A 27,964-nucleotide genomic window follows, 5' to 3' on the forward strand; every position below is an offset into this window, starting at 1 on the left:
TGACCATAAATTAAATGGATATAGATATAGATATGGTTCCACCCCATCCATATCCCACCCATTGCCATCCCTACATGTGATACAATGCACCATCGAAATTTGTACATGATTACACAATCCGTGCCGCCATGCGTGTGTACAGAGTTGTGAATGCATGCACAATGTACAATGTACATGTATATGGAATTATGGATGTACAATGTACTATGTTCTCTCTCCGTCTCGATCATTTGTTATCTATGTATTTAGCACAAAGACCAAGAAAATACAAGTGAATGTCTAACAAAGTAGTATCATATTACTATTTTATCCACTTGCACACTACCTTTTATATATAAAACTTACCAAAAATGAAAATAGATAACAATTCACTGAACACCCCAAAATGAAAATAGATAACAAATGACCGGTAGGAAGGAAGTATATTGTTGTGAGCGAAAGCGTTGATATATCATGTTGGACTTCTGCTGCACTGGTGTTAAGGATATATTTTGGGCCAATCTCTTACAAATTTATCCTTGGTATCCTTCCGAAAAGACCTCGTGTAATACTACGGATTTTTATAAGCTAAGTACTCGACCGAGTAGAGCCTACTCGGCCGAGTAGTGTCAAGAGTGTAGTCTGTTTGGGTTCTGCCGAGGAATACTCGGCCGAGTATAGTGAATACTCGACCGAGTAGAGGATACTCGGCCGAGTATACACTTTACTCGACCGAGTATCCGGTCTGACGGGTAATATTTCAGCGGTTTGATTTGGAGATGATTAGAGTTATATTAAAACGTAAATCAGTTTCTAATTACACTGTTCCACAACATATCACTCAACGACGCTCTAATCTTCTCCAAATCTCTCCCTATGGTGTGGATCGTTCGTGAGTCTAGTTCATCTTTCCTTGTGTCGATTGTGTCGGTAAGCCTCTAATTTCGTAAGTTTCATTAATTGGTCTTTTAGGGTTTTGCCCTAATTTGTGATTTGGGGGAAAGGGATTTTGTGCGATGTGGTAATTGGAATTATATGTGATTATTGTATATAGGTGACGGTGTCATGAGGAACTGCTATTGATTGCTTATGTGTGCTTGGATTGCGAAAAAGGTAGGGTTTCCCTACTCAGTTACTGTTAATTGATTTAAGACTGTTCTTGTGTTGTAATTGTTGTTATCTGTTGATCATCGGAGTATGGGTGTTGTGATGACGGTGGTGATGTGGTTGTGTTGTGACGGTTGTGGTGTTGTGGTGTGATCTTTGTGGTGTTGTGTGATTGTGGTGGAGTCACTTGCGGGAGTGGCTTCACACCCTAGTTCGCCCTCCGTGGAACCCGTCACGGGAGGGGATGTGCACATTAAGGGACAGGGATTGTTAGTCGCTCGTTGATGAGCTGGACTTGGTGGGGATGGGTGCGGTCACCCATTTGGCGGAGTGGATTACTGTTGCGATAGGTAAGCGCGCGGGGCTACACACTTTGGTGTGTAGTCGGTTACTATGGAGGATGATCAATCGGTTACATTGTTTGTTTGTCTTACATTGATTGAATGGTATTGACCCCGTTGTTGTTGTTTTGTAAAACCTGCGGTGATCCATTCGGGATGGTGAGCGAGACTTGCGGGTATTGCATTTGGTGAGCTTGGGCGGTCATGGGGAAGTCGTCATCACCAGTTGTAGGATCACAGTCACGAGTCTTAGCTATGATTTTGTAGTTGTCCTCAGTTGTATTCACTCTACTGGTTTTGGTTTGGATCTGGATTGTTGTAAACATTAATACTTTACAGTACTTCTAATAAATGTGTTTAGGACGGACGCTTTTGATATATACTAACCTTGGGCAACCGAGTTGGTAACAGCCTTTCATGCTTGGGTAGTCCTGGTAAGGTACCTTGGTATGAGGGGGTGTTACAAAGTGGTATCAGAGCCGACGATTCCGGCACCTAAAACAAATGAACCCAATGAACTTAGGGAGTCTAAATAAAATGAACCCGGGGAGAGTTGTTTGGAGCTGCCGCGAAGACTTGGGAGACGTCCCGAAGTCGCATTAAGGCCCTTACGATCTCAAGCCGGTCACATGGGGGGAAATTGTTGTATGTTGAGTCATGTGTGTTTGATACCTATAGTTGGAATCTTGTGCATGGTTGGATCAAATGATGAAAGAAGTGGAATGTGATGGTTGTCGAAAGATGTATCGAGGATTTGTTGATGTTAAACTTTGAGCATGGAATATGTTGGCATGTTAAGTGTTGAAACATGGTAAAAATATGAAGGGTGAATAGTGAATTGTATCTGGTTGATATTGAGCATGAAGAATGTGATCATGTTACCTGTTTAATACAACGTTGAACATGAAGTATGGTAGTGGTACATGTGCATATGAACATGATGATTTTAATGCTTGATTGTTGGTAGAAGCATGTGATTAAGGTCATGCATCTATATATGTGAATGTCGTGTTTAATTTTCATGTGAGTATGATAAGAGTTCACTTGTGTACTGGTTTCTTGGAGTTTTGATTTGTTGTTGTTGCTTGATGCATGTTCAAATTGTTTTGGTTTAGGAAATTTGATTAGTATGAAGATCGATTACGGAAGGGTTGTCTTAAAACTGTCATAAGTCGAGTTCTAGAAAATATATTGTTGTGATTCTAAGTTGAGGTGATAGCTTGTCCTCTTACGATTCTAACGATAGGTCACACGCCCAAAATGACCAAATAACGAGTGAGATATGACTGTTTTACGAAAAAACTGGACGGTGTCTTTGAGAAGCTGCTGATACTCGACCGAGTAGTCCCTACTCGGCCGAGTATCTTTTATACTCGACCGAGTATTCCATATTCGGCCGAGTAATCTCTCCGTGATAATACTTGTTTAGCGTGCCTGGAGTCGTGAACTCGGCCGAGTAGTCTCATACTCGACCGAGTAAGGTCTACTCGGCCGAGTATTCCCAATACTCGACCGAGTAATCCTTCTGCGACAATTGAGTTTGCTTCTGAGTCGAAAACTCGACCGAGTAATACAGTTACTCGACCGAGTACCTTGTACTCGACCTAGTATGTTATGTAGTCGACTGAGTACCTCATTGGGCGGCCACTTTGAGCCGGTGTCTATGTTCTTACTTTTGTTTTGAGCCGGTGGCTATGTTTTTACATTGTTTTGAGTCGTAGGGTATCTACACATGTATGTTTTGAGTCTTAACGCATTCTTTTAGATGTGAGACGGTCTTGATACGTAAGTTACCAAATGCTATGATAGGGAGAATGTCGGCTTATGAGGGACATGTGTTGGATAAGGAAGACATATGAGAGATAGTGGAAAAAAAGAAAAAGGAAGAATGTGAGCTAATTGAGGCAAAGAGCATGTTTTGTGAGATATGGTGAGTGATATAGTCGTGTGTTGAGTAATATAAAAGTAAGTATATATGAGCAAGGGTGATGTGGGTGTAAAGAAACATGAGAAAGAAAGATTGAGATGAGGGATATGAATAGTGATATAGTGGTATGTATAAGGATTTATGGAGGGAGACGGTTAGGATTGTGTTGGTTAAGGATATATGTGGGAAAAGGCCGTTATAGAGGGATGAAAACGAATGGTGTATAGTGAGATCGAGTAATGCCGCGATGGGTAGATAGTGGCCGAGTTTGGGAATTTGGAATATCTAGAGGTGAGCATAGTATGTAATTCCTTGGGAAATTAACGGTATAAAATGAATTTTGATTTCTAGAGATGTAAAAAGGGAGATGCAATTATTTGAACAAATAAACGTTGATTCTATGGATGGATTGGTGACAAGGGTGAGTGATAGCATAATAAGAGAATATTTATGGTAAGAAAGAGTTAGATGATATCGATATGAAATAATGAGATGTGAGTTTTGGAGCAATGAGAAGGTAACCGGAGCATTAAAGAGTTAGGTAAGAAGTAATAAGGAGTTGAGTGGTTAATTGCTTTTGTCGAGTGTAAAAAGAAAAGAATGAGGGGAGTAAAACTAAGAAAATGTTCACCGGAGTTATGTGATATAAAGTAAGGAATCGTCGAGATGTATGATACTAGCATGAGGAATTGAGTTAATGGTTATATAGGAGTTTCAGAACAACATGATTAGTCAGGAGTTTCGAGGAATTAAGTAAAGTAAAAGTTGGGTAGAGAATTTGCACGATATGAAATCTTGGTGGTGAGTCGGGTAATAATACAATTAAGAATAGTATTGGGAAGAACGTTGAGGTAATTTTGTTGATGGATTTGATGTTCGTTATTAGGGATGTTAACAAAGGTTAGGAAAGAAATCGTGATGTTTAGAGATGAGTGTAAGAGGTTGATATCCGGACAATGATAGTGTTATCGTTTGTGACTAGTGGTTAAGGGTGATGGTATATTAGAAAGGTAGCAATTCTAAAGAGGTTGATTTTGTAGAGACCAGGTTGATATGTATAGTTGTGAGAGAGCATAAGATGTGGTTATATGAGGCGGTTGTTTGTGGTTGAGTATTAATGGTATGGTTACATTTGGCATGGGGTGATGGATATGCGAATGGGAGAATGTGTTATGAGGGGCATACGAGTAAACTCAAGCGAGAGGTAACCTTTATCGGGGGGTAACTTACGTGATCAGGATTGACTAGTTGGATGTGATTACGGGTCTATGATATGTGTAAATGTTTGTGTGAGGTTCTGACCTCACAAGAAGTGGTATGTTGTGATAATTATAAAGTTGTTATATGAATGTTTTGTAATTTATGTTGGGTACGGTATACTAATGGAATGAGGTTCAAAAGGTAATAATTTGATTGATCTGGCATGAATAGTTAAAATTGTATGTGTATTGATGATACATGTTTATCCCGTGAAATGGTAAGGATGATGTTCATGAGATTCTTGTCAGTTTATTCCGTATAATGTGATGTGTTATAATCTAGTAAAACGGTTTTGAATGAGTTTTCTTGTTCGAAATGTCATACTGAGTCAGTGTTTATGGGAATTATATGTGGTTGTGATGTTTATCGATGTGGTTGTTGTGCCTCGGGTGGTGATCCGGGCATGGTACTTCGTATTGAGATGCGGGCATTTTTCGCTGCGGTGCGGTTTCGTTGGTTGCGGTGTTGCGATGCCGTCACCGGTTGTGGTTGAGTATACGGGGTGGTTACGATTTGAGTTTCGAAAGTAATCTGGACCGAGTTTATGCACATGATTGTTGTTTTGTTCTTTGTTGTTTTCTTGTGAGTTTCGGTTAGACATGTAGATTTGTTGTTTTGTTTGTTGATGTTTCTTACCAGTTTCGGTTTGGGAATGAGGGTAGAGGATGATATGAAAGAGAGTTGTATATGTTTTCGTTGTTATCATGGTATAGTGATATTCTGTTGATGGGACACAGTTGTGATAGGTTGTTACAGTAATTTTGATCTTGTTCTAGATGAGGCTTTGGTAGACATGGTAATGATCTGATATATGCAGATGGTTCATAATCCTTTGTTGAGACAGTGAGTGTAGGGTGTTGGGTATTTAGTGTCGTGTTAAGTTATGTATGAGTCTTGCGGTAATGAAAGAAAGGAACTTGAGGATCTAGTGTGAGTGTACGTAACAAGTGTGGATCGTGAATTATGCTCTTGGCGATAAGAGTTTTATATAGTTATATAGAGAGGTATGTCGTGTTGCGGTAATGTGGAAGAGTTAGAGTGTTTGTCATGATCAGGATTGTGTGGTATTGGTTAGATGGAGTGCAGAATGAGTTGAGGTATGAGAACTGTTTAAGTAAGAGAGCCTTGGATATAGTAAGTGTTTAGATTATAGGCGGGTATCTTTCACATGTGGTGGTGATGAGGATAATGAGAGGTATAGCTAAGGTTCTAGTATTAGTGAGTTACGAGGACGTAACATGTGTCTTAAGAGGAGTAGGATGCGGCAAAGAGCGTTTGAGGGTTGTGCATGTCGTAATATTATTGGACGTAGAGTGTTGGTGTAGCATAAGGAATGGATGGGTACATATAGTGGTTGATGGTGTTAAAAGGCCATGGCTGTGCTTGTAGTAGTTCGATGTTTAGGAGTGTGAGAATTTTTCGATAGTGTTGATAAAAGTGGATGATGATATTTATGAGTTCGAGAGTTTTGGCAATTTGGATGATGATGTTGATGAGTGTGAGTAAACTTCGAGGACGAAGTTCCTTTTTAAGAGTGGTAGAATGTAACATTCCGTTTTGATGGTTGATCTTCTTTTGTGGATTGTTTTGGTATTGAGTGATATTGAGTGTTATGGAAGTGAGATAAGATTGGAAACATTATTTTGTGGTTATTCGATAATGTTATGGAGTCTATACCGAGAGGATATGTTATCTAGTAAGCGTGGTTGGTGGAGTTAATGTTAGGTGTCCATGTTTTATAGGTTGGGTTGGAACTTCGGGGACGAAGTTCTTTTTAAGGGGGGAAGATTGTAATACTACGGATTTTTATAAGCTAAGTACTCGACCGAGTAGAGCCTACTCGGCCGAGTAGTGTCAAGAGTGTAGTCTGTTTGGGTTCTGCCGAGGAATACTCGGCCGAGTATAGTGAATACTCGACCGAGTAGAGGATACTCGGCCGAGTATACACTTTACTCGACCGAGTATCCGGTCTGACGGGTAATATTTCAGCGGTTTGATTTGGAGATGATTAGAGTTATATTAAAACGTAAATCAGTTTCTAATTACACTGTTCCACAACATATCACTCAACGACGCTCTAATCTTCTCCAAATCTCTCCCTATGGTGTGGATCGTTCGTGAGTCTAGTTCATCTTTCCTTGTGTCGATTGTGTCGGTAAGCCTCTAATTTCGTAAGTTTCATTAATTGGTCTTTTAGGGTTTTGCCCTAATTTGTGATTTGGGGGAAAGGGATTTTGTGCGATGTGGTAATTGGAATTATATGTGATTATTGTATGTAGGTGACGGTGTCATGAGGAAGCGCTATTGATTGCTTATGTGTGCTTGGATTGCGAAAAAGGTAGGATTTCCTACTCGATTCTTCGTTAATTGATTTAAGACTGTTCTTGTGTTGTAATTGTTGTTATCTGTTGATCATCGGAGTATGGGTGTTGTGATGACGGTGGTGATGTGGTTGTGTTGTGACGGTTGTGGTGTTGTGACAGTTTGTGATCTTTGTGGTGTTGTGTGATTGTGGTGGAGTCACTTGCGGGAGTGGCTTCACACCCTAGTTCGCCCTCCGTGGAACCCGTCACGGGAGGGGATGTGCACATTAAGGGACAGGGATTGTTAGTCGCTCGTTGATGAATTTGGACTTGGTGGGGATGGGTGCGGTCACCCACTTTGGCGGAGTGGATTACCTGTTGCGATAGGTAAACTGGCAGGGCTACACACTTTGGTGTGTAGTCGGTTACTATGGAGGATGATCAGTCGGTTACATTGTTTGTTTGTCTTACATTGATTGAATGGTACTGACCCCGTTGTTGTTGTTTTGTAAAACTTGCGGTGATCCATTCGGGGATGGTGAGCGAGACTTGACAGTATTGCATTTGGTGAGCTTGGGCGGTCATGGGGAAGTCGTCATCACCGGTTGTAGGATCACGATCACGAGTCTTAGCTATGATTTTGTAGTTGTCCTCAGTTGTATTCACTCTACTGGTTTTGGTTTGGATCTGGATTGTTGTAAACATTAATACTTTACAGTACTTCTAATAAATGTGTTTAGGACGGACGCTTTTGATATATACTAACCTCGGGCAACCGAGTTGGTAACAGCCTTTCATGCTTGGGTAGTCCTGGTAAGGTACCTTGGTATGAGGGGGTGTTACACCTCGTACTATTATATTTGTGAACACTTATAAAGATGATGTTGCACCTTTACATCACTGGTGTAGATATGAGTTTGCACCATAACAATCGTCCCTTCAAACCAAGGACCATCATCCTAACTCAGACATTGACTTCTCTATGAAGGACTTCCCATACCCTACAACCCCAAATTCTAGACACACCATTAGCATCACCAAGTTGTGATAACCTCTCCTTAACCAACAAACCACGTGTCTCCTCATGGGTCTATATGTTCCTTCACGGGACTTGTGCTACCCTTCTTTGCCAAGAATTCGAAGAAAAGCCAAACTTGGATAGTTATTTTTCTCTGTCAAAAATGTCCAGGATTCTAAAAGTATCCAAACCTAAGCGGGGAAAAGAAGATTCCACATCCATACGAGTTTCTGGCAGCCTTGTGCAAATTCCGCGCAATTCTTTTCACCAATGAATTGGTAAGGTAAATGTAGATCCCAATCACAACTCATGGTCAATGCATGGGCTTTTCCCCGAAAAGGAAAAAAAAGTTGTTGAAACGATTTTCTCGGACAAAGTTACTCGGTATTACTCGTAGTTACTTATATCTATCACGAAATGAACGTGAAACACCCACAAAACCTAATTTCTACCCTGATATTATTTCAGAAAACCAAGCATCACATAACTTTCCTGAATCCATAAAATAGATCCTTAACACACAATGTGATTGTGTATGAAATACCTGCAAGAAGCGCTTCCAGCAAGAATAGAGCTATAACTCAATAATTATCATGTAACTGTGCCAAAACTAAGTAACTTGCTGGGATTCAGAAGTATTTAATGAAGGTATGACATTAGAGGTTTCAGTTAACACTACGCTTTCTCTCTCTCTCTAACATTTCCTCTCTAAAAAAACCCTAAAAAACATCCCTTTGCTCCGCCGCCATCACCTTCCCCACATCGCCAACCCATCTTCCTCCTCCTAATCGCCGGAGATGGGTCCTCCCCATGGCCTATTTCCGGCGATACTCTTCAAGTCCCTCGGTTAATGCTCCTCTGGTTAGATCTCACTCCCTCGTCGGCGGTTTAGTGAGCGGATCAATCCGTGGCCTTTGCTGTGGGTTCCATCGACATTCCGATGGTTTTTCCAGGCAGGCTCGCATCAGTTTTTGGTAGTTAATGGGACCCGCGTTCTTGTTCGGGTTGTGCCTGTTGACGGACGACCTGTCCCTCCGGATCCTTGTCCTGTCACCGTTTTTGGTTGCATGCAACCCAGGTGTGATCCCCCCATTTCCCCCACACCTGGTTCGTGTCCATTTGTTTTTGTTGTCGGTCTGTTTTAACCCAGGGGTGATCCCCCCATTCCCCCCATCCCTGGGTCGGATCTGTTAGTTTTTGTTGTCGGTCTGTTCTAACCCAGGGGTGATCCCCCCATTCCCCCCATCCCTGGGTCGGGTCTGTCCGTTTGTTGACAAGTGAAAGATAAAGTGAATGTTGATGTGTATGTGGGTCCAAGGTCTTTGATACGAGGCTTTGTTGTTTGTTTTTTATGCGTTTTTTGGTTGTTCGTGCTTGGGTTTGCCACTTTCTTTGGAATTTATGCTTGGAGTCGGATGTGGCTTTGTTTTGGTCCTGTTGTATGTATGGCGGTGGTCCTGGGAGGTTTCGTTAGGTGAAATGGGTGTCTTTGGTTTGGGCTGCTGCGTTTTTGTGAAGTCACGGTTGTCTCCGCCACCGTTTTCGTTTGGAGTGAGGTCTGTTTTGAGGGTTGCATTTTCTATGTTGTGACTGGTTGGAGAAGGTAGGGTCTGGTGGTGATGGTGGTTGTGTCGGTTGCGGTGGTTCCCCTTTTTTCTAATGCGTAATCATTGTCTTTGTCTTTTATTTATTCAAATAATAACCTTCTTTTGGTTGAGGGTGTCCTGTCCCTTAGCCATTCGGGGACTAGTTTGTCATCCTATTAGGGAGTCAAAAACAACAAATGTAATTTTACGTTCGGCTGGTGTTGGGTCCATCTCTTTCTGGCTCTTTGAGATGGTTTTGGTTAGGGGTCTGTGCAAGTTGCTTTCTTTATTGCTGGTTACATACTTTCTCGCTTTTCTAGGCTACGAGTTTCTGGTCTATAGGGATTGTCCTCTAAAGTGCAGGAGTTTTTGCTCCTTTGGAGACAGATTTTGGTCTGCTTTCCGCCTTTTCCTTCTACGTCCTAGTGACGTAAGTGCACTTTGTGCTTTCTTGATGGTTCAAGATACTCGTTGGTCTTCAGATGCCCTTTTTCATAGCCAAGGGGATGAATCTCCGAGACACATTTTTGTGTCTTGTTGCAGGTATTTCTCCGAAGCTTTGTCTGTTAAGATGAGTAAAGGTATGATCGACCATTTGGCCAGCTCTAGCTGCCCCTTCATGGATGATGGGGATGTTGAAGATCTTCTTTGTGTGCAGACAACCGTACGCCATCAACACTCTTATGTTAGCGGATGTAGCTACTTTGTTGTTTTTGTTTATGGTGGTATTCCTATAATAAGTGCATTTGACCAAATGAGTCAAATGCCATTTGTATAAACCTAGTTAGGTATATCTTTATTTAAAAAAAAAAAAAAAAAAAAAAAAAAAAAGTTAATAGATCCTACAAGGTTGTACCAGGTTGTATCTTTCTAGAACCTGAGCTATATAATAAAGTTTTCGAGTTTTGTTTTAAAGAAGTCAAGCTATACCATAAAATTTCTGAACTCACTCACTTAAACATAAAAAACTTAACTTTAAGAAAGCTCAAAAAAATTACACATAAGCTCGATAAGATATAACTTGGTTGTATGATGCTATTGTACCACTAGAGGTATAATGTTATTTGTGGGTTTCATCCTATACTTTAAAACCACATTGTGCTTCAATGGAATACTGCATACCTCCACCAACATCAAGGCTGCAACACGGTCTTTTATATGTATGAGTATTAGAGCACGAAAACCCTTTTCCCTTGGGCTGCCTTCTCAAATGTTATAACACCCAGTATCGAGGACTGCTAGTAAAGAGTTTCCTTGCAACTCTATGTTGCATATTAACTATAGCAGCAATTCCTTTGAGCTGACCCGCTGGGTATGGAGGAGTATCACCCTTAACATAAGCTTTTACCTACAAGCAGTAATGTCATTAGGAGAAAATCCAACTTTACAAAGTGGAACTTTTCACAAGTGATCATTATGAAAAATCCAGACCAATCCCAAATGCAATGACAAAATGTGAAGGGTGAGGAGTGAGGAGTGAAGAGTGAAGACCACCCAACATGAAGAAAAAAAAAAGTTGGCTGTCTGTTACTCCGTTCATCCTATCAGGATCAACCATAGATATAATGGATTAAATAAAAAGCGACTTTTTCAACCCTCTCCTATTAGTTCATCAAATAGCAGATGACAGTTTTGCTTTTGCTTGGAGGTCAACTGCAACGGTCCTAGAGCAATCACCCTATTCAACAAATTTTATTTGCATAGTCTTTGGAGAACTAGATGCTAGTTCACCAGCAGTCTTAGTCTATGCCAATAAATTACTCCCCTCCGTCGGTCAATTGTTGTCTTTGGTTTTGGCACAAAGATCAAGGAAAGAGAAGGGGGCCAATTACTAAATGACAAGTGGACCAAATTGAGTGTGAATGATCAAATTGCTCATCAAGTTCATTCTTAAAATAGAAAGGATAACAATTGATTGAGACACCCAAAAATGGAATAGGACAACAAATGACCGGGACACAGGGAGTAGAACACAGGCTCTGGAGAAACTAGCTTTCTGCACAGTCCACTGTCATAATGGATACAGTATTTTCTAGTCTCAAGCTCTCAAGAGTCTAGACTCTAGAAAAATTCTATGCGAGTGAGTTGGTTTCTTATTATATATTCTTCTTCTGCCAAAATCATAGCTCACTTTCATTTACTAGGCAGCAAAATGAAAGTACATTTCGGGGATGAGGGTGGCTGAACACGGTGGTTCTGCCGTTCTGGGCTTGGAATCTTGGATTAGGTAGCTTCGGCTGAGATGCGGTGGTTATTGAAGCGAGCATGGTGCACATGGGGTGGGCCAGTGGCGGCATTAGAGGCTGACATTTGTGGGACAGTTGAATGATGTGGTCACATTTCATGATATCAGTGTCCTAAATAGGAAGATAGAAGCTTTAAGCAAATCCGCCCAAAAAGAAAACATCGATGCTTTTGAAAATAGAAGTATGATTCTACAACTTCAGGTTTGACAACCATAATCAAAACTAGACAGTATCTCGATTTCAGTAATTCCATTCAGTTTAAATGAAGATACTACAATGGGTAACTTGCTAAAAGTGAAGATCAAAATGATAGCAGGCTTATCACTCTAGCATGTTCCGCAGTGTTGAAAGAAAGTACTCTCTAGTAGGAAAAATTTTAGTAAGCAGATTCATCTTTCCATTTTATAAGCAACACTACCAACAAGGCAACAATGCTATCATATAAGCTCACGCAACGAAAGATTTAGAATAAGTTATAATGGAAAGCAAGTACTCTGCACGCACAACGCCATGGACAAAGTACCTGATCAGTAGAGCGAGGTGCATAAACAAAATGGAACCCATGCCTCTCAAGCACTGAAAAATAGACCTCCTCCTTCGACATCAAAATGTTAGCACAATAACTCTCAAAAGGTTCGGCGATCCCATAGGATAGATATGAAGCAGGTTAAATGAATTACCTCCACCAAAGTTTCAACTGTTATTGATTTGCTGTTCTCAAGAAGCTCAGCCCAGGCAAATTCAAGAAGACTTGGATCCTGCATCAGCAACATAATTAAATCAGGTTTTGTACTAATGTACTCTGAAAACATGGCAAGAATTATAGGTCACACGATGAGTAATTTCACATGAAGACTAACCAAATTGTCTTCAGCTTAAAATCTGACAATGGTCATAATTCTCTATACCAGCAACAACATAGGTTAGCTGCTCTGGTTTTATGGAGGATGAGTACCTGGTAGAGTTTCTGCAAGAACCTGATCAGAAACATCCGATTCTTTTTCCCGTCTGGTTTCTGAGCAACTGCCAGTAACACCCTTTTATTGTCCTTTCTGAATTCCAACAACAAACCTCCTCAAAGTGTTTGCATTCCAGGATTCTCTTCATGATGTTCTGTAGTTTTGTTAATCCCAGCCTGCAAAGAGAGATGCTGACAATCAATCAGGAACATGCCTCGTTAAGTGGGAATTAATCAAATAAAAAAAAAATTGGGAAAAAATGGCATGAACAGATCAGTCATGACCAGAACATGGCTCAAATAATAAGCCCCACATTCCTTCCTTTAATTCGGCTTCTAACAATTAGACACATATACTATTCCATTGGGACTCCCCTCACACTATTAGGGGTCCCCCACGAATTCTCAAAATAGATTTTAGAGAAACAAGATAATCATCTTGAGGTTCACCAATATCTGGAGATACAATGTTACATACATAGAATTTCAAAAGCCTTATGCTCCAATAGCTATATTAATTGCATAAATGTGGTTCTATACATTGATTGGACATTTAGGGAGGAATCACCTTGCATAGAAACTTCTAGGAGTACTATCTCAATCAATGGCTGTCTTGAGAATGCCAGACCACTCAACAAATCAAGAGCTGATAAAGCTGCATTCCATCATTTATTGGTTACAAAATGAAGAACGAGTAAATACCATGTAACAGAGTTGGGGACAAAGCCATCATTTAGCCCTCTATATAGCAATACCAAGGCTTCCTTAGGCATGTTAAGCCTACAATGCCAGTTAATTAAAGTGTTATAAGTTACAGAATCAGGAACGATTCCTTCCACTTGCAATCGCTCGTAGAGACCAACAGCCTCTTCAATACGTTCCACCTTGCACAAACCATTTATCAGGGTATTATAAGTAACTACATCTGGAGTCAAAGCTCTATATGGCATTTCTCTGAAAAAGTCGAGTGCATCTTGAACTTTTTGGGCTTTGCAGAGACCATTGATTAGTATATTAGATGCTATAATGCTAAGCTTAATTCCTTTTCTGCCCATTTCTTCAAATAAACCCAAAGCTTTCTCCACAGCACCACTCTGACAAAGTGCCTTAATGAGGCCATTGTAAGTTATCTCATCGAGAGGCAGTCCTCGGAATATCATATCATTGATAAGCTTAAGGGCCTCTTCGGTTGCACCCCTTCTCAAATAAGCATGGACTAATGTATTGTATGTAACTGAGTTGGCAATCACACCTTCCAGGAGCATATCTTTAAATAATCTCAAGGCCTCATCCATTCTGTCGACCTTGCATAGCCCATGTATCAAAGAATTGAATGTATATATGTCGGGTTTACAATCGTTCCTTGCCATTTCGGCAAATGTTCTCAATGCCTCTTGGACTTTCCCCACTTTGAAAAAGGCGCATATAAAGCTATTGTACCCAGTAGTATTAAGTTTTAGGCCTCTTTCTGACATCTGACCCACGATAGACATGGCTTCATCAAATTTCCCTTTCTTACAAAAGCAGTCAATCAAGATAGTATAAGTAGTCACGTTAGGCTTACATCCCTTGCGTTCCATCTCTAGAAAGAGTTCCTGAGCTGAATCCAGAGACCCTTCCTTGCATAGACCACGGATTAGTATGTTGTAGGTATGTAAATCTGGTCGACAGCTAGGACCAACCATGTTTTCTTGCACAATACTCTTGGCTTCGTTAAACTTCCCAATAACAACATAACCATTAATCAAGGTATTAAACAAGAAAACATTGGGTTCAGGAACCTTGCTCAACAAAGCCCTTGCCTCATTGACTTGCCCTTGTTTACATAGACTCTGCATCAAAAACTCATAGGTTACGGCATTAGGGGAGAAACCCCTAGTAAGCATCCGATCAACCAACTTAGCTGCGTCATGTATCCGACTAGTCTTACAAAGTCCAAGTATAACGGAATTGAATGTTTCTACATCAGGAACACAGCCCATCAACAACATCTCTTCCAATAAGATCATAGCATCATTCACTCTAGAAACCTTTGATAAAGAATAAATCAAAGTTTGATAAATGATGGCATTAGGGACACAACCATACTTGGCCATGTCCCTAAGTAGAGACCAAGCATTGTCCACCTCATTAACCTTACAAAGCGCTTTCATCACAATGCCAAACGTATACGCAGTCGGGGATACACCCCTACTCAACATATCATAGAAAACATTGGGAGCAACCTGATGACAGTTTCCATCCACCAAAACTTCCAACACTACATTGTACGATTTAAAACTAGGCTCAATTCCATACACATTCCTCATATCCAACAATAACCTAGTTGCTTGACCCGGCAACTCCGCCTTGCCATAATACCTCATTATCAACATAAACAGGGATTCTCTAAAAACAATACCTTCCTCTTTCATTTTCAACAATAAACTCTCTATCTCCTTGAACTGTTGAGCAGCACCAAGCTTATGAATCAAAGCATAATAGACGTCAAACGAATGCGAATACCCTTTCTGGGTAGCAGCCCATTGAAAAAGCTCAATTGAAGTGGGCAAATCAATAGGAAGTTTAAGCAATTTACATAATCTATAAGGTGTGAGGAAATTGAAAGAATTGTGAAGATGTTGAATGTCATAGGGTTTAAGTAACTTTTCCCATTCATTCCCACTACTAAAATGGCGATACCCGTTTCGATTCGAACAGAAATTAGATGATGAAGAAATAGGTAAACGAAGATTGAGAATTAGAGTTGCAAAAGAACCAAATTTAGGTGTTGCTAACATAATAATGCTAATTGTGATAGGATTCGAAAATATTAACAGGATTAAACAACCATGCTATGAAAGCGTACCTGACAACAACAAAATTGAGAAGCACAAATGGTGGTTTGAGCTTCAATTTTAGTTTTCGGATTAGGGGTTTAGTCTATGTATTGCTCGATTTACAGGCCCATTTCGCTAATTGCGAGGTTTTTGTAAACTCATATGCTCAATGCTCAATGCATTCATGTTATTGTAGAGGAGGGTTTCTCCATTTCCTAAAAAGAAATGGAGAGGTCATTTCCTTTCGGTGGTCCAGATTATATTCTGACATCATCGAACGGCTCAAAATTAATGGGTAAAAATAAAGGGATAATGAGATTTGGTGGAAAAAATATTATTAAATGAGTTTAAGAGAGAAAATGGAGAGGAAATGGAGAGAAAGAAATGGAGAGGATCCATTTTGGTTATTGTAGGTCAATTTACGAAGACATTTTTTTTTTTGAATGGAACCCCCAAAGGGGATCAGTGCATTAACATAGAATCAAGTTCCGCGATACAAACATATCTAAAGGAATCGTATCAGTCCAACCTCGGCATCTTTCCTGCCATGGAACGAAGTGAGCCATCATATGCGCTACCTTATTGTTTTTCCTACGTGTAAACTTAAAACACACACTATGAAAAGAATTACACACTAAATGTATATCGTCATAAATAAGATGCAAGTCGCTTCGTCCCTTAGCCCGCCTACCCAAGTCTTCTACCACCACTTCGCAGTCACTTTCAATATCCACATCCTGTTGTCCATTCCGCCTCGCTTCTTGGAGCACTTGTAGGATTCCCATCGCTTCTGCCATAGCTACGCTCATCTCGCTTCTTTGTTGAAAAACAGCACACCACAACACTTTCCCGCGTTCATCTCGTCCCACACTTCCCCATCCCACTCCTATACCCTCTATCACCGCCGCATCGACATTCACCTTCACCCTTCCTTGCCTCGGTTTGATCCATCCCTCCTCCTCCTCCTCACCACCCACCCCCGCACCTTCCCCGTATCCTCCTTACCTTGGTTCGCACTCACCTGCATCTCCCACACCAAATCCCTTACTCGTTTCACAACACTAGCAAAGACCCTCCCTCACCGCCTCCTTCAAAGACTAATTTGTTTTGATCCTCCCAAATTGCCCAACAAACTCGACATAAACTCTGCGCACTCCTTCACCCCCATGACCTTCATCAGCTCCTCCACCCAATCTTTCGCCTTCCCAAACCCAACTCCCTCCATTCTATCCACTCCCAACTTGTCCCAAATATCCCCCACCCTACCACAATCTCGCATCGCATGAAGACACGTCTCCACACAATAGCGACATCGTGGGCAAGTCTCATCTGTCAATTCCATCTGGGCCGAAATATCACCTCTCGTGGGGAGAGCATCGTTACATAATTGCCAAAAGAAAACCTTGATGCGCGGCAAGACTGGGACACTCCAGATTTTTTTCCACACCTCATTATCAACATAAACAAGGCTGATAGTCGGATAGTCATTTTATACACCAACATAATCCCATGTTTTTATTTTATTCATACTATTTAAGTCGGTTACAACCGTTTTAGACATGAATTTATCGTTTTATAGATAGTCGGATAGTCATTTTATACGCCATCAATTATTAGGGCTGATCAAATGACTCAGCCCCAATGGACCAGCCTGACCCACCCGATTTTTTGTGGGCCTAGGCTTGGCTTTTGGCCCAAAAAAAGTCTTATGTGTAATACTACGGTTTTATGAACCTCTGGGTACTCTATCGAGTGGGCCTTACTCTGTCGAGTAAGGGTGTTTTGCGTTTAAAATAGTTTCTGACCTGTAGGGTACTCGATCGAGTAGTCTTGGTACTCGATCGAGTAGAGGGCACTCGATCGAGTACGTTAGTTAATCGATCGAGTAGCTCGGTTTACGGGTGATGTTTTGTCGGGTTTTGTTAATAACACGGATTAGTATTTAAACCTTTCCGTCAACTTCATAATACACTTTTACAAACCTCATCACATTGAAAAAGAGATTCAAGTTACGTTCTTCGCATTCATCCGTGTTATTTACAAATCCCGGAATTCGAGAGGTCGGATTGCATCACTCTTTACATCTTTGTGATCCTTGCGTCGAGGGTAAGATTTACGTACCGAATTTGTTATATTTAATTAAGTTGCGTTAAACCCTAATTTTGGGAATTGGGGATTTGTGGTAGTTTTGTGTAATTAGTGATATATGTGATTTTGTGTTAGGCGGAGAATTCGTAGAGGAGGCTTTTTGATATCAGCTGTTGAGATTGTCTGACTATATTGCATTCCAGGTAGGGTTTCCCTACTTAGTATTAGTCCCATAATGCGTTGGTGATGATTTGTGATTGTTGATTGTTGTCATACGAGTATTGTGACGGTTGTTGGTTTTGATTGCTGTTTAATGGTTGTGATTGTTTGTCTCTGGTTCTCGAGATGCGTTCTCGGCTGAGTGGAGTCACTTGCGGGAGTGGCTTCACGCCCTAGTTTCGCCCTCCGTGGAACCCGCCACGGGAGGGGATGTGCACATTAATGGGACAGGGTTATCGCTCGGTATGATGAGCGGGGATTTGGTGGGTACGGCTGCGGTCCCCCATTTGGTGGTGGTCCAGTGGACAGTCGGTGACGGAGATTGATTGGAGTGGGTGTGTTTGTGTGTGTGACCGTTTGAGCTGTGTTGTTTGTTGTGTTGTTGGATTATATAAATTGTGTGATTAGTACTGACCCCGTTTAAATGTTTTAAAAACTGTGGTGATCCATTCGGGGGTGGTGAGCAGTTGTTTGACAGGTATATCTTGGATACGCGAGGGATCTAGCTGGGGATGGAGTCATCACATGTCAGAGTCTTTAGTCTTCCGTTGTGTTTGTTAAGACAGTTTTATTTAGTTGGTTTATAGTTTGAGAACAATTGTAATTTTACTTTACTGATTGGTTTTGTTATGTAATCACTTAAACTTATTTAATAAAGTACGTTTCGTTATTGTCTTATGATTATCATTGCCTCGGGTAACCGAGATGGCAAAGACTTCCATGCCTTAGGTGGTCCGGTAAGGCACTTGGAGTATGGGGTGTTACAAAATGGTATCAGAGCGACGATCCTGAAACCTGTAACCAATGAACCTAATGAACATAGGGAGTCAAATTAAAATTAACCCGGGGTATAAGTTGTAGGAGCTAATGCAAAGGCTTGGGAGACGTCCTAAAGTCGCGAACTCGCCCTACAATTTTGAACCGGTCACCATGGGATATGAGTCGGGATCGCTATGTGTTATTTTGTGAATTGTGTACCAATATAGTGACGTGTGGCTGAATCGGTGTGATTTTGTATGTTGTTGGTTGAAAGCATGTTGAATGATAGTTGGTCTACAATGTTGGTTGGAATTGTTAGAAAAGTGTATGAGAATGATGAGTAATGTGGTGGAAAAAGGAGGTAGTTCATATGTGATAAGATGTGATGAATAATGATGTTGCAGGATGGATGATCTACAATGCGACTATATTAGTAACATGTGATTAGGGGATGTGATATGATTATACATAATTTTGATTGTGTAATTTTATATAATGATTTCATATACATGCCTACTATTGTTCATATGTATATGTTGTATGAAGAATGTGGTTGAAATGGATGAAGTGATTGGAAAAGATGGAGTGTCAATTGCACGAGAATATGAATTTTGTGATTATGAATACGTTTAGGTGACGAAGTGTATTTGTAATATTGTTGTATTAGTAACATGGAAATAGGATTTGTAAGGTATGAGTATGTTTTGTGTTACGAAAAGTTATAAAATTAAAGCATGCGGGTAGTACATGATTGATAAGTTGAATGTTATATGAGCATGATAGATGTTAATGTCTGGCTTTTGAAGATAGTAACATGTGGTTAGGGATACTGGTTTTATGAGCATCGAGTTGTTTTTCTTTACCTTGTTGTCGTTTAAATTGTTTGGAAGTAAATTCAAGTAGTTGTGTTTTCGATTATAGAGAGGTTGTCTTTAAACTGTTATAACTTGAGATTCATAAATGATTTTAATGTGATTCTAATTGGAGGTGATATCTTGTTCTTTTACGATTCTAACGATAGGTCACACGCCCAAAACGACCAAGAAATGAGTGAGTTATGAATGTTTTCTAAAACCGGACAATGCTGAGAATTGCGTAAGGTACTCGATCGAGTAGCCTTGGTACTCGATCGAGTAGGCGGCACTCGATCGAGTACGTTAGTTACTCGATCGAGTAGCCCTGGTGATTTATTTTACGTGCTTCTGACCTTCACCTACTCGATCGAGTAAGTTCCTTACTCGATCGAGTGGCCAGTACTCGATCTAGTGACCCATGATTCGGGTCATATGCTTATCTTTTGAATTCGTTGCATATTATGTTTAATTCAAAGTTGTTATTTTGCTTCTTTATGCATTGTTTTACATGTATGTTGGTCTTGATACGTAAGTTACCCAATCTTATGGGGTGGTGAGTGGCACCTTATGGTGAGTATGAGTTTGGTGGGAGGAGATGAGCTATATGTGGTTGTGATGAGAAGTGGAAAAAGAAAAAGAACATTGACGAGCTGATTGAGGCATGGCTCAAGTTTTGCGAGACGTGGTGAGTGATATATTTACGATTTTGAGTGATGTAAAGGCAAGTGGATGTGAGTAAGGAGTGATATAAGTGTAAGGAATGTGAGGATAAAGGGTTGACAGGAATGATGTGGATAGTAGCAACTTGAGATGTGTAAGAATTATGGAGGGAGATGGTTAGACTGTGTTGGTTAAGAATATCTGTAATGAAAGGTCGTTGTAGAGGGATGGAGAATGGTGGTCTATAGTGAACTGAGATGGAGACATGCCGCGAGGTGGATTTGTAGACAATGAGTGAGTTTGGGAGATTTGGTTTATTAAGAGGTGAAACTAATGTGTGATTTCCTTGGAAATTTAACGGCATGCAATGAAATTGTTTGAACAGTGAACGTTAATTTTATGGATAGGTTAGTGGCAAGTGTGAGTGATAGCATAATAAGAGAAGATCCATGGTAAGAAAGAGTGAGATGATATCGACATGAAATATTGGGATTTGAGCTTTGGCGCAATGAGAAGGTAATCGGAGCACTAACGAGTTAGATATAAGTAATAAGGAGTTCAGCTATTAAATGGTATTGTTGAATGTGAAGAGAAAAGAAGAGTAAAAAGTAAGCTAAGAAAAGTGTTAACCGGAGTTATGTGATAAAGAAATAAGGAATCGTCGAGATGTGTGATATTATCATGAGGATGTTAGTTAATGGTTATATGGGAGCTTCAGGACAACATGATTAATCATGAGTTACGAGAAATTACGGGAGTAAGAAGTTGGTGGAGTATTTGCACGATAAGAGATAATTGGTGGAGAGTTAGATGAAAATACGAGTAAGATATTATTGGGAATGATGTTGATGTAATTTTGTTGGTGAATTTGATGTTAGTTATTTGGAATGTTAACCGAAGATAGGAAAGAAACCGTGATGTTTAGAGATGAGTGTAAGAAGCTTGATGTCCGAACGATAGTAGGGTTGAGATGTTGTCTCTAGTGGTCAAGAGTGATGATAAATAGGAGAGATGGCCATTCTAAAGAGGTTGATTTTGTAGAGACCCGATTGAAATGTATGGTGGTAAGGAAGTATAAGATGCGATTAGATGAGGCGGGTGCTAATAGTTGAATAGTAATGGTATGGTTATACTCGGCATGAGGTGATGGTTATGCGAATGGGAGAATGTGTTATGAGGGGCATACGAGTTAAGCTCAAGCGAGAGGTAACCTTTATCGAGTGGTAACTTACGTGATCAGGATTGACTAGTTGGTTGTGATTACGGGTCTATGATATGTGTAAATGTTTGTGTGAGGTTCTGACCTCACAAGAAGTGGTATGGTGTGATAATTATAAAGTTGTTATATGAATGTTTTGTAATTTATGTTGGGTAAGGTATACTATGGAATGAGGTTTAAAAAGGGCAACAATTTGATTGATCTGGCATGGATAATTAAAATTGTATGTGTATTGATGATACATGTTCATTCCGTGAAATGGTAAGGATGATGTTCATGAGATTCTTGTTAGTTTATTCCGTATAATATGTTGTGTTATAATCTAGTAAAACGGTTTTGGGTGAGTTTTCTTGTTCGAAATGTCATACTAAGTCAGTTTTTATGGGAATTATATGTGGTTGTGATGTTTATTGATGTGGTTGTTGTGCCTCGGGTGGTGATCCGGGCATGGTACTTCATGTTGTGATGCGGGTATTTTCGCACTGCGGTGTGGCTGTTGGTGGCGGTGTTGCGATGCCGTCACCGGTTGTGGTGGAGTAGGCGGGATGATTATGATTCGAGTTTCGAAAGTACATACCAGTTATACATAGATTGTTGTTTTGTTTGATGTTGCTCCCTGCGAGTTTCAGTTTGTGCAGATAGACAGTTGTCTTGTTTATTGATGTTTTCTTTACCAGTTTAAGTTTGAGAATGAGGGTAGAGTATGATATGAGATAGAGCTGTATATGTTTTCGTTGTTGTCATGGTATAGTGATATTCTGTTGATGGGACACGGTTATGAGAGGTTGTTACAGTAATTTTGATCTTGTTCTAAATAAGGCTTCAGTAGATATGGTGATGGCAAGTGAGTCGTAGAACATGTGTGATAATGACCCGAAAGATGCAGGTGGTTCATAATCCTTTGTTGAAGACAGTGAGTGTAGGGTGTTGGGTATTAGTGTCATGTTAAGTTGTGTATGAGTTTTGCGGTAATGAAAGAAAAGAACTTGAGGATCTAGTGTGAGTGTATGTAATAATTGTGGATCGTGAGTTATGAGTATGGAGATAGGTGTAGGTATAGAGGATGATGTCGTTTTGGCAGTAATAGGGAACAATTGAAGTTTTGGTATAGCTAACGATTTTGAGGTATAAGTTAGGTGGCATGACGAGTGAATTGAATTATGAGAATTGTTTAAGTAAGAGAGCCTTAGATTTATGCATGGCGAGTGTTAAGATTATAGGTGGTTATCTTTGACATGCGGTGGTGATGGGGATAATGAGAAGATATAGCTAGGATTTAGAGTTAGTGAGTTACGAGGACGTAACGGTTATCTTACGAGGAGTAGGATACGATAAAAGAGATTTTGATGGTTGTGCATTTGGTAGTATAATTGGAAGTAGAGTGTTGGTGTAGCATAAAGGACTGATATTTGTTTTGATTTTATTAAAGGTCATGACCGTGCTCACCACTAGTTCGATGTTTAGGAATGAGAGAATATTTCAATAGTGTTGACAGTTGAATGATGATGATTATGCGTTCGATAGTTTTGTGAGTTGGAAGAGGATGTTATGAGTGTGAGTAAACTTCGAGGACGAAGTTCCTTTTAAGGGTAGTAGAATGTAACATTCCGTTTGATGTCTATGAGTGTCTTGATATTGGATTGCTAATGGATGATATATTGCGGAGCTAGCAGCGTTTGTGGACGGTAGTTGGTAGGGTATGGAGTTAGTGTTGAGAGAGATATAATGGAGTTGATACGATATCGTGAGCCATGTTGTGGAGGTAGGAATAGTTAGTGGAGTTGGTGTTACGAGTTCATGTTTGGTTGGAGTTTTGTTTTGAGTTCTTAGTTACGTTGTTGTGTCTTGATCGAGTTAGCATGTTTGTTTTTGAGTATGGGTTGAACTTCGGGGACGAAGTTCTTTTTAAGGAGGGAAGACTGTAATACTACGGTTTTATGAACCTCTGGGTACTCTATCGAGTGGGCCTTACTCTGTCGAGTAAGGGTGTTTTGCGTTTAAAATAGTTTCTGACCTGTAGGGTACTCGATCGAGTAGTCTTTGTACTCGATCGAGTAGAGGGCACTCGATCGAGTACGTTAGTTAATCGATCGAGTAGCTCGGTTTACGGGTGATGTTTTGTCGGGTTTTGTTAATAACACGGATTAGTATTTAAACCTTTCCGTCAACTTCATAATACACTTACACAAACCTCATCACATTGAAAAAGAGATTCAAGTTACGTTCTTCGCATTCATCCGTGTTATTTACAAATCCCGGAATTCGAGAGGTCGGATTGCATCATTCTTTACATCTTTGTGATCCTTGCGTCGAGGGTAAGATCTACGTACCGAATTTGTTATATTTAATTAAGTTGCGTTAAACCCTAATTTTAGGAATTGGGGATTTGTGGTAGTTTTGTGTAATTAGTGATATATGTGATTTTGTGTTAGGCGGAGAATTTGTAGAGGAGGCTTTTTGATATCAGCTGTTGAGATCGTCTGACTGTATTTCATTCCAGGTAGGGTTCCCTACTCAGTATTAGTCCCATAATGCGTTGGTGATGATTTGTGATTGTTGATTGTTGTCATACGAGTATTGTGACGGTTGTTGGTTTTGATTGCTGTTTAATGGTTGTGATTGTTTGTCTCTGGTTCTCGAGATGCGTTCTCGGCTGAGTGGAGTCACTTGCGGGAGTGGCTTCACGCCCTAGTTTCGCCCTCCGTGGAACCCGCCACGGGAGGGGATGCGCACATTAATGGGACAGGGTTATCGCTCGGTATGATGAGCGGGGATTTGGTGGGTACGGCTGCGGTCCCCATTTGGGTGGTGGTCCAGTGGACGATCGGTGACGGAGATTGATTGGAGTGGGTGTGTTTGTGTGTGTGACCGTTTGAGCTGTGTTGTTTGTTGTGTTGTTGGATTATATAAATTGTGTGATTAGTCTCGACCCCGTTTAAATGTTTTAAAAACTGTGGTGATCCATTCGGGGGTGGTGAGCAGTTGTTTGACAGGTATATCTTGGATACGCGAGGGATCTAGCTGGGGATGGAGTCATCACATGTCAGAGTCTTTAGTCTTACGCTGTGTTTGTTAAGACAGTTTTATTTAGTTGGTTTATAGTTTGAGAACAGTTGTAATTTTACTTTACAGTTGGTTTTGTTATGTAATCACTTAAACTTATTTAATAAAGTACGTTTCGTTATTGTCTTATGATTATCATTGCCTTGAGTAACCGAGATGGTAGCACTTCCATGCCTTAGGTGGTCCTGGTAAGGCACTTGGAGTATGGGGGTGTTACATTATGACTTGGCCCAAAGTAATTTCAATACTATTTAGGGCTGGGGTGGGCCAACCTTAAGCCCTATTGTTGACTCGACCCAACTCATAACTTAAAAAAAAAAGATAAAGATATAAATATAATACCCCGTATTTAAGGTAAGATTAATGGTTAGTTAGACGGTGGAATTATATTAAAATGTATTTTAAAAGATATTTAATAATTATATTAATTGGATAATTATGTTGTGAGAAGGAAATAAAAATAATAAACTATTAGTGAGTCGGGATTGTGGTATTGGGCGTGTGGCCGTGTATGGCACGTATGGTACAAAGTGACGCTAATACAAATAATACGATACTAATATTAATATGTAATAGTGGTAATATGCAATAATAAATATATAATTGTAAATAAGAAGTTTAATTCCACTTTCCTTTCTACTACTATAAAAGCAAGGTAGACCTACCACATGGACTTTATACAACTCATAAACACAATAATTCACTAAAAAGAAAGGGAGAAGAGATTTAATGGGAGAAAGTAAAGGAATTTCATATCGTAATATCACCTCAAGGTAAGACCGTCTCATAATATAATCTATCTCGTATTCTTTAATTAAATTATCGTATAAACAACCGTATGACCTGCCGTTGACTTAGCCTTGACCGTATGACTTGCCGTGACCCTAGTGGACCCACCCTTGACTGACGTTGACCACCGTAGGGTTGGTTAAAGGGGTGTTTTATAGGGTTATCGGGTTGAAACCGTGAATGGGAAGACGGATTTTTTACCCTTGTTTTGTACGCGCCTTGACCTGGGATTGGTAGGGTGGTTAGTCAACCATAATGGTGGCGGTAGGGTGGCTAAAGGCGACGCCTTGTGCAGTGGTTGCCGGAGCTTTGAGAATTGTTGGTGGTTGTGTCGTGTCTTGTGATAAACCGGATTTGGGACTGTTGTGGCTTGACCGTGACTCGATCCAGGACAGGCGGTTGCTGGTGGGACCACAGTGGGTCAAGGGAGACCACGGTGGTGGTGTGACACCCCCATACTCCAAGTGCCTTACCAGGACCACTTAAAGTACGAGAATGCTACCATCTCGGTTACCCGAGGCAATGTATATCAAATAGACAATAAAGAAACGTACTTAAATAAATAAGCTTAAAGTGATACAAGTCCAAATCTCAAAACTGATAAAACAAATACAACTGTATCTCAAAATTGTTAAACCAACTGAAATAAAAGTAGTTCATGACACAGCAGAAGACTCTAGTGACTCATGCGATGACTCCATCCCGGCTACCCCATGCGCATCAACTCATACTTGCTCAATAACTGCTTACCATCTCCAAATGGATCACCACAGTTTTTAAAACAATTAAACGGAGTAAGTATTGATTACACAAACAATACAACCAAAGCAATACAACAATCCAATCCAATCAAACCACTCTCCATCAAATCACCACACACCTAACTAAGTGTGTAGTCCTGCCAGAATACTCATCGCAACAAGTATTCCACACCACCATAGGGGGACCGCAGCCGTTCCCACCTAAGCCCCGCTCATCTCATCCGAGCGATAAAACCAAGTTCCTAAATGTGCACATCCCTTCTGTGGCGGGTTCCACAGAAGCCGAATCAAAGGCGTGAAGCCACTCCCGCAAGTGACTCCACTCAGCCGAGGACGCACCTTGCAAACCACAGACAGTTATACAATAACCACATTATACTATCAACAATCACCAACTCCAAATCCAATACCGATATGATATACAACAACAACAACAACAACAACAACAACAACAACAATCAATTATCAACATGCCATGTAAACAATACTGAGTAAGGAAACCCTACCTGGAATAACAATCACATGACCGTCACATCAGCTAATCAAAAACGTTCCTCTACGAATCCTCCTCCTATAACACACATACATACAATTACTACCAAATCCACACAGTACACCCAAAACCCCCAAAACTACCCAATTAGGGTTTTAACCAAACTCAACGAAATGCTATAAAAATTATACAAGAAGTTTACCCTTGACACGATGATCACAACGATATAAAGAACAAGACAATCCGACGATCCTAGCCTTGGGATTTGCTAACAATGCGACGAATGCGAACTACGTAACTCCTTTTCTTTTCTCTTGAAAGGTTTTAGAAGGTAAAAGTGTTTAAGAATAATGACGGGAGCCTTTTATATTAATCTCGCGTTATTAACAAAACCCGACTAAATCAACCCGTAAGACTCACTTACTCGATCGAGTGCCCCTTACTCGATCGAGTGTCACACGTACTCGATCGAGTACCCTTCAGGTCAGCTACTATTTTGCGTAAAAACATACTTACTTGACAGAGTAAGTCCTACTCGATAGAGTACCCACAAACATAGAAAACCTTAGTATTACAGTCTTCCCTCCTTAAAAAGAACTTCGTCCCCGAAGTTCAACCCATACACAAAAACAAAACATACTATCTTCACTCCGACAGAACAACATAACCAAAACTCAAAACAAAACTCCTAACCAACATCCAAATTGACTCAAAGCAACTACTAACTGTACTAAAACCAACATAAAGCATATAAAAACCTTATGCGACCATCTCCTACCCCCCTAAAAGAAACATGGTTACGTCCCCGTAACCACACATACCTGATCAAAAAGAGACGGATACCGCTCCCTCATAGCCTCCTCCGCCTCTCAAGTAGCCTCCTCAACCTCATGGTTAGACCAAAGAACCTTAAGCAATACCGTTTCCCCATGTCTAGTTTTCCGAACCTTGCGATCAAGAATCTGTTTTGGCACCTCAAGATAAGACAATGACTCATCTAACTCAATGTTCTCTACCTCTAACACATGTGAAGGATCGCTCACATACTTCCGTAACTGAGATACATGAAACACATTATGTACTCTCTCCAAAGTGCCGGGCAACGCTAACTTAGGTAAGCAACCTCACCCACACGATCCAAAATCTCATATGGCCCGATAAACTTCTGGCTCAGCTTCCCTTTCTTACCAAATCTCATGACCCCACGCATAGGAGACACTTTCAAAAGAACCTTGTCCCCAACCTGAAACTCTATGTCACGGCGATGTAAATCTGCATAGCTCTTTTGTCGATCCTGGGCCGCTTTCATCTTTTGTTTGATCAGCTTAACCTCTTCTATCATCTCCTGTACCATCTGTGGTCCTAAAACCACTGCCTCAACTCTAACATCCCAACAAATCGGACTCCTACACCTCCTCCCATACAAAGCCTCAAATGGTGCCATCCCAATACTCGTGTGATAGCTGTTGTTATAAGAAAACTCAATAAGGTACAATATATCCTCCCAGCTACCAC

At 40.5% G+C, this 27,964-nt stretch overlaps 1 protein-coding gene across 8 annotated transcripts; it reads right to left on the minus strand.

Annotated features, from left to right (window-relative positions):
• Window positions 1-278: 278 nt before the first annotated feature.
• Window positions 279-15,753, minus strand: LOC141657494 (uncharacterized). 8 transcript variants are annotated; one of them, XM_074464748.1, is made up of 7 exons: window positions 13,294-15,753; window positions 12,628-12,902; window positions 12,448-12,525; window positions 12,291-12,362; window positions 10,606-10,869; window positions 7,763-8,610; window positions 279-539 (listed from the first exon to the last, which is right to left on the minus strand). In XM_074464748.1, the coding sequence occupies exon 1, from the start codon at window positions 15,503-15,505 to the stop codon at window positions 13,391-13,393; it is 2,115 nt and encodes a 704-aa protein (XP_074320849.1). In that variant the 5' UTR covers window positions 15,506-15,753; the 3' UTR covers window positions 279-539; window positions 7,763-8,610; window positions 10,606-10,869; window positions 12,291-12,362; window positions 12,448-12,525; window positions 12,628-12,902; window positions 13,294-13,390. The 8 variants fall into 8 exon arrangements, with proteins under 8 accessions (XP_074320849.1, XP_074320850.1, XP_074320847.1 ...); XM_074464749.1 differs by lacking the exons at window positions 279-539; window positions 7,763-8,610 and having other exon boundaries at window positions 10,454-10,869; window positions 12,723-12,902; XM_074464746.1 differs by lacking the exons at window positions 279-539; window positions 7,763-8,610 and having other exon boundaries at window positions 10,454-10,869.
• Window positions 15,754-27,964: the final 12,211 nt, after the last annotated feature.

The sequence above is a fragment of the Silene latifolia genome, chromosome 5 (genome assembly GCF_048544455.1).
Source record: "Silene latifolia isolate original U9 population chromosome 5, ASM4854445v1, whole genome shotgun sequence".
Lineage (NCBI taxonomy): Eukaryota > Viridiplantae > Streptophyta > Magnoliopsida > Caryophyllales > Caryophyllaceae > Silene > Silene latifolia.